The sequence below is a fragment of the Delphinus delphis genome, chromosome 6 (assembly GCF_949987515.2).
Source record: "Delphinus delphis chromosome 6, mDelDel1.2, whole genome shotgun sequence".
NCBI lineage: Eukaryota > Metazoa > Chordata > Mammalia > Artiodactyla > Delphinidae > Delphinus > Delphinus delphis.
The window spans coordinates 37498311-37505865 of record NC_082688.1 but is presented as its reverse complement, the minus strand read 5'-3'; the positions used below and the strand labels follow the sequence as shown (position 1 = coordinate 37505865).

General features: G+C 50.2%; 1 protein-coding gene across 1 annotated transcript; it reads right to left on the bottom strand.

Annotated features, from left to right (window-relative positions):
• Window positions 1-607: 607 nt before the first annotated feature.
• LOC132427649 (protein SPATA31F1) lies at window positions 608-6755 on the bottom strand. The gene is given in 4 exon segments (XM_060015336.1): window positions 608-4328; window positions 5294-5354; window positions 5898-5943; window positions 6612-6755. Coding segments are annotated over 4 exon segments (3972 nt in total).
• Between the last annotated feature and the right edge of the window lie 800 nt (window positions 6756-7555).

The window sequence follows — 7555 nt, the reverse complement described above, 5'->3', positions numbered from 1 at the left end:
ATTATCTATAGGCTGTTGATAAACACAAAGCACCTGCTCAAGGGTGGAACACTGGCACTCTCCTAAAAACCTCCCTTCCAGAGTGTGGGCACATATAGAAGTCATCAGTGAATTTTGCCTGTGAGATTCCTGGCCACTCCTCCTTGACAATTCTAGCCTTATGTCCACATTGCTCCTCTGGGCCGAAGGACACCATGATAAAATTCAAGCCTGACCTTTACCTTCAATGTACCTTAGACAAGGGCCTTCCTTCTCTGTTCAAGTCCCTTTATCCGTAGTCTGGGGTGGGGGTGGGGTGGAATGCTACCCAACTTAAGTGTGGGTTAAAGCCCCTTCCCTAGATAGGAAGGACATTTACCTCCTTTATGCCTTCCCTGAACACACCGCAGTGGAGAGAAGGAGCAGATGCACACCACTCTACTTAGAGATATACAGTGTATTTTTGTATAATGAAAATGACAGTAGCAGTCCTCTTCAAGGAATGCTGACGTTGGAGAGACTACAAAGTCTCTTGACTGAGCGGGGTCTTCTTGAGCAGACCAGTGCTTCCCTCCGAGGTGAGAGTTGGGAATTAGGGTGGGTTCCCTGGTTGGGTGACACAAGCCACTCAAGAACGGTGCCGAGAGCGGCAGCAGGGGATGCCCGGGACTGAGGCAGAGTGGAGTTGATGGGAGCGGGGGCGGTGCCGGAGCTTACTGTCTGGGGAGCGGAGCACATCCAAGAACGCCAAGCCCACCTGCTTCCCAGTGGGCGGAAATTGGGCCTTAGGGTCCCCTCTTGTCTTCTCCGTCTTAGTTTGCCCCTTGGGACTTTTGGCTGAAGCCAGGCTCTTTCCCACATTTTCTTTTCTGGTGTTGGCCACTTTCCCAGATGTGGAGGACATGGATTCCTCACGCCCTTTGCCTTTTGTCTTGGGGTTAATAAAGTGCAGAAAAGATTTCATCTTATTTCTCCAGCCAGATTCTGGAAAGCTGGGCCTCTTGTGAGTACGGCCTTGCATCACCTGCCCCTGAAAAACCTGACCTTGTAAAGTTCGGCCCTGCGACGGCTTACCCGGAGTGAGCTGGCCTAGGAAAGGCTGGCCCTGTGACACCTGGGGCACCACAGGCTGGGCCTTCTCAGGAACCCTTGCTGGTTTGAGGATGACATTGAGCTTGGCTTGACTCTCTTGCAGGTCATTCTTCTCAGAGTCTTTCCCCCCAGGGACTCCAGGAGGTAGCTCTGGGGGTTTAAGCTGAGGGCGATGCTGGGGACTGTGTTGACAGGGAGCATCAGGGTGAAAGCGATGTCTCCGTCGCCGGGGGCTGCAGGGTGTCCCTTTCAGAAGCATCCCTTCTGGCCTCTGGGCTTCAGCAGAGTGGCTTTTCTCTCTTGTGGAGGAGACTGCAAACCCGGCATCCCCTTCTCTGTGGTCCCCGGCCGATTTGGGTTTGCCTGGCTCCTCTCTCTTTTCTGCCAGTGTGGGTACTTGGGCTGAGTCCTTGCTCTTGTCAGGGCTTTGGGACTCAGGGCTCCAGGGCTCCTTCAGGTTGTGGTTGTTCACACTGGCCTCCAGCTGACCACAAAGCACCTGGGCCTCTGTCAGGTCCCCACTGGGTTGCGAGATATTGGAGGCCCAGTGGACAGAACCGTGGGATACTGCACTGGAACTGGGTTGCTTCTGTTTCTGATACGCTGCCTTCAACTCAGTGGCCAGCTGTTCTTTGGAATAGAGGCATTCTGGATCTGGGGCACGTGGCATATCTCGTGGGATGGGGAGTTCCTGGAGCAGTGTGTTTCCTTGGTTGTTTAGACTCCCAAGAGACTCCTGTGTGCATATGTTCTCTGAGGCTGCTACAGTTTGTTTCCTGGACTTCCTTGCCGTCATGGGAATTCCCAGTTGCATCTCTAGCATCTTATTTCTCAGATGGAAATTTAGTTTGGCCAATTTGTGTTCTCCAAGTGAGGAGGGCCTCGCAGGCTCTGCCTGACTTTCTAGAGGCACCATCTCAATTACTTCTTCCGCCTGCACTTCAGCCTGGACTTCATCTGCAATGTCTGCACAAGCCTTGTTGGCATCTTGAAAGCCTGACCCAGGACTTAGACCCTGCTCTTCAGGTGAGGTCATCTGAGTCAGAGGTTCTGTTGGGAATTCGATAGGCCCAGGTACCATCTCTGTGATCATAGCTTGGGAAGTGATTGCTGGGGCCATGTCCCTAGAGAGAGCCACATAATAAGGAGCCGGCAGCCCTGACAAGAAGGCCAGATACTTGTGCCGTAAAGTTGTCTCCAGTTTCTCAATGGAGTCCTCAGACAGGGCTCGGGGCAGCTTAGGATGTTCAATGACAGCATCTGGTGAGGTTTGTTGCTGCTGATCAAGGGCTGTCAGCATCCAGGGTGTAATTTTCTGTTGTAGGTCCGGGTCACTTGCTGCCTGTGGTTCCAGGGGCTTGCTTTCTGGGATGCAGGTGAAGGGAGTCACTTCCAGGCCCCCAGGAATTATGCACTCCCAAGAGCTATATACACAGGCAGGGACGTTGCCCTGGTGAATCTGCCCACATTTGGAGTCGATATGGCTTTGCAATATTGCCTTGGCCTGGTCAAACAAGTGTGGCATGGGGACTGTCACTGGGTCCACAATGGGTGAGAATGGGTCATCAGCCCCAGCGGTCTCTAGAGATGTAGGCCGGGAGCCATTCACACTGCCTAGGGATGTGCTGCTCCGGGACATAGTCTGCTGATTAGTGGGGGACAGGAGCAATTGAATGGACTGTTGGATCTTCTGCGGCAGGCTCCAGCGGTGGTGAATCAACTGTCTCTGGAGGCGGAATTCCAGCTGTCTCCTGGCATGCTGCTGTGGGAAGAGTAGTTCTCGTGTGAGGACTGAGGTGGGATGCCCTGGCCAGGAAGTTTTCACAGTCTCAGAAGACTGGGCTTTGTCACAGGGCTTATACTGCACAGGGCTCTGGGTGTGTTGATCTCTCTGGGAAACACCTGGCCAGTCCCACTGAAGCTGGAGCTGCCTCTGCAGCAGATGCCACTCCAAGGCTTCATACTTATCCAGGGTCAGAAATGGGACACTGATCTGAGCTTGTTGGTTGTCAGATGGAGCAACCCAATTTTGAGAAGACAGAAAAGAGGGTGGAGCTGACTGGGGTGGAGCTTTAGGCAGCAGAGGGAGGAAGGAGAGCTCCTTGAAGAGAAAAGGATCCTTCAAGTGGGGCTTGGACATGCTCTCACTCATGGAGAGGCCTTGAGAACCCAAGAAGGCATCAACCAGGGACTCACTGTGCAGAGAAGGAAGACCACAGAATAGCTGGCTATATTTCGGCTGCACGTGGCCCACTGAGTCATTAGCCTGCTGCCCAGGCGTTAGATAAAGGCCACTTAATTCTTTAAGGGCTGAAGAGGGCAACGCAAGAGCCATATGGTTTGGGATTTGCTGGTAGCAGTGTATTTGTTCTGGGTCCATAATGGACCATTCAGAAACCCAGAAGGCCTGGGTAGGCTGGCCAGCCATACACGGACCCAAGTTCTGGTATGAAATGGTCTCAAATCTCTCAACAGAGAACTGAGAAGTATCATTCTGAATGAAAGAAACTGGTTGCTTATACACAGGTTGGTAAAATAATGGTGGATTTGGCATAAGCTGCCTCAGAGACTCTTCCACACGTCTGGGGAGCCCCCACCTCTGGAAATGCATCCACTTTTTTACATGTAGCTCAAGCCGCCTCAGGACTTCAGGACTCAGGAATGGCAGGTGGGCAGGGAGGACAGTGACCATCTGCAAGGCCACAGGATGTGTCAGGGTAGTAATTTCTCGGTTCAGGGGCAGCAGAGACACCTGGGAATTTAAGCGCTGATGGCCTTGGTTCCCACAGACAAGGTTGAGGTTGCTCTACATCATCTCCTGCAGCTTTACTGAAACCCTAGGTTCCTCAATCCTTGAAGAAAACATAGTCTCTGGGCCCCTGGGCACCTCTGGCACATGAAATCCCTGCCTCAGCATGAGGTATTCAGCCCAGAAATCGTGGACGCCGGCTGCACCAGGTGACTGGGCAGCTGACTGAGTTAAGGATTTCTGTGACACTGTGAGGGTTGCAGATGGAAATGAAAGGTCTTTGGAGTGTGGGCCATGCTCCAGACTCTGTTCAAAAGACACATTAGACGTGGACAAAACCTCTAGGCAAGAGGAGCCCTGCGATGGGCCCCCTGAAGTGGGGGAGATCAGAGTGTTCTCACCCACCACCACCTGCTGAATCTCCAGAGCCACAGCGTTGCAGGTTTGGCAGCAGGGATCTGCACACAGGATCTGCCGCACGCTCCCCTCCTGAGGAAGCCAGCCCTGGCTGGGAAGGGAAACATGGCAACCGTTTGTTACTGATGGAATGACATCTGCCTCTTTTCAAGTGTGTGGCCTGGAGATTGACACTGCTCCCCTTAGCCCTGTAAACTCTGAGGCCTGCACCCACTGGGGGTTTACTCATCTACTTTTCTTCCTAGGAAAATGTCACTTGGCAAGTTATGGTGTGCTGGACTGAGAGCCTGGGGCTTGCTGGGCAAAGTCTCAGACAACTGAAAGGAACGCAGGGCCTTGAGAGCCTGGGAGGTGGGTGAGTTCTCTGCTGACCTGTGCTGAGTAGCTGAACTAGGAGAAGGCAACCAGGCAGATGGGGGAGCCAATGGTTAGCTGATGGCGTAGCACCAGGAACATCACCAGATAGAACCTGGAGTCAGCCTCCTTTGGGGCTACGGAGGTCCTTGTGGGAACTCTGCATTCTGGGGATTACAGGGCATACACAACATCTCTTGGAAGACAATCCCTATTCTCTAGAGATCTCAAGAGGGGGACAATATGACAAGCTCCTGCCTGAGGGCTGTCCCAGGAACTGGCCTCCCTGAAGATAAAACCAGAGGAGGTACATCAGCAGGGTCCAGGGGTCTGCCCTTGAAAGGGTCTAGCTGTAAAGAGAATATGAAAATGATGACTGATTTATGCACTTAATTAATTATCGATCCTCCTAACTTGTCTTGTGGTTGAGTGAAAACCCATGTAGTTTTAAATCCTGCACTAGTCAAATCCTGAATTCCAGGACCTTTGTGAGCCTAGCCCAGAGCAGAACTGCAGGACTCCTGTCTCCTGAGGCGTCTGATCCCACCCTCTCCTCTGGGAACCCCCAACCAGTGTCCAGGCTCCACTGTGTCTGGCTACGTCCCAGCCATTATGCTCCTCCCCAACCCTGCCACAGGCCAAGCGGAGAAATGATCACAGGCCAGGCTGGGAGTTGGGAGACTGCAAAGAGCAAGAGATCACCTTCTCATGACAGACAGCAGCTCCCACGGCTTCTCAGCTTCTTCCCGGGAAAGTTTCCTAGCTGAGAAACCAGGAGACAGTGTTACATGGAACGGGAGAGGATTCAGGGACATCCTACAGGAAGCTGGAGACCTTTGTATGACAGGAGACGGCAAACCCCAATAGCCAGTGCTCTGAGGCACGTCTGACTACAACTTAGCCAGGTATGATGTGCTCTCCTGGACCTAATATCCTTTGACCTTCACAACCACACTGTGAGTGAGACAGCATCATCATGCCCATTTTATGGATAACAAGACTGAGAGCTGAACTGACATCCACTGGGTCATAAAACTAGTAAATGACACAGTTAAGGACAGAGCCCTTACTTCCTCACTCCCCTACTTCCTCTTCACTCCCAGGGGTAAGGTGGAGAATTCTGGAACATTCCCAGGCTCTGATTTCCCACCCAAAAAAGTCTTCTGGGAGAATCTGTCAACTTGGGGAAATTGGGCCTTCAGTGGTTAGAGCACCTGGTGCCTGGCACCAAGGGTCATTGAGGGACAGGGTTCATGGGAGCTTCACCCGCAGTAGAGAGAAGTCAGAGCAGAGACTGGGACATTACCTCTTGATGCTGCATCTCTAGCCCTTTGTCTGACTTTTCGGTGACGCTTAAAGACAAAAGAGTTAGAGTATGAAGTTGGGACACCATTTTCTTTTTCATGTCCAAACTGAGACAAAGCTAATATACAGTTCCCAATCCCTTGTAATTTATCTGTATTTTATTAACTTTCCTAACTTTCCATACTCTATTTTTTCACCCCAATATTTCCCTTCTCTTCTTACTTCTGATTCATTTTGAGGTTCTTTCATCCTCAATACCTCCCATTTTTTTCCTAAGAGAAGTTGTGTATCATGCTTATGATGAAACAAGAGAAAGGGTGGAACAGAATAAAAGGTGTGTAGGTCTAATAACCAAAGAACTTCAATTTACAAATGCCTTAATGGACCACAAACTAGAAAAATCTCCCATAATGGGAAGTCTTCTAAGATCCAGTGAGGCACATTCCATTTCACCCAAGTCTCAACCCAAGTCAGAGAGAGACGTTCTTGAGTTTTCAATTAGAATACATTGCAAGGATAGCCTGGTAAGAAATTATTTGTAGGCTCTGAGAAGGGAAATACCTTATAAGAGTAACTAACGGATGGTAAAAAAAAAAAAAAAAAAAAATCAAGGGGAGGGAGGGGAAAAGGAAGGATAAAAGGAGAGACACTGAGAGCTTAAAAGCTTCTTATCTGAGGCTTAATTAGTTCAGTCATGGTCATAGTGTTTCCCTACCTGGCAGCAGCTCCTTTTATGTTCCAATGTTAATCCATGGTAACACTTTTTCACTTGCCAGACAATTAGGATAATAATGAAGATGGAGCCATAGGTATATAAGGGAAACCCCAAATCCCACAGAACAAAAGTCGGGCTCAACATGATCTACTCATTAGCACAAGGAGACCAACCATCCCTATATGTAGGCATTCAGAGTCCTGGCGCCTAGTGACTTCCAATGCTACACTTTGTCATCTCCGCCTCACAGACAACGGAACCAGGCCACCAGACTGCATCACAAAGCTCTCCTCTTTCACAAGGCAGCTGTGGTGTCAAAGACCTCTACCTGTCTAGAGAAGTGAATGTGGTGATTCTGTTTGCAGATGAGGGTGTCTGGTTGTCTGCAAGGACTGAAGGTGCCTCTCACAGTCACTGTCTGTTCTCCCACTTTGTCTCCACTCTCCACACCCTCCACCAGCCTGATGGCCAGAGTCTGGTTATGGCGTGGAAATGGAGAGCTTTGATGTTACAGGCAGTGGATGATGGGAAATCAGAGGTGCATGAAGGGACCACGGCAAGGCCACGGTGGTAGCATCTTTAAATGACGTTGTGGGAGTCAGAAAGGAATGCCTCCCAGACTGTGTGGCCTCAAGCTTGCAGATGAGTGAGAAGAGAATGTAAACACTGCCTTCCATTGAGACTCACTAATGAGACTTCCTTACAGAGCTCTTTTTTTTCCTTAGGCTTTTATTTATTTTTTTTTAATTTTATTTATTTATTTATTTTTACAGCAGATTCTTTTTTTTTAAATTTATTTAGTTATATTTATTTTTGGCTATGTTGGGTCTTCGTTGCTGCACGTGGGCTTTTCTCTAGTTACGGTGAGCAGGGGCTCCTCTTCGTTGTGGTGCGCGGGCTTCGCACTGTGGTGGTTTCTCTTGTTGCCGAGCACGGGCTCTAGG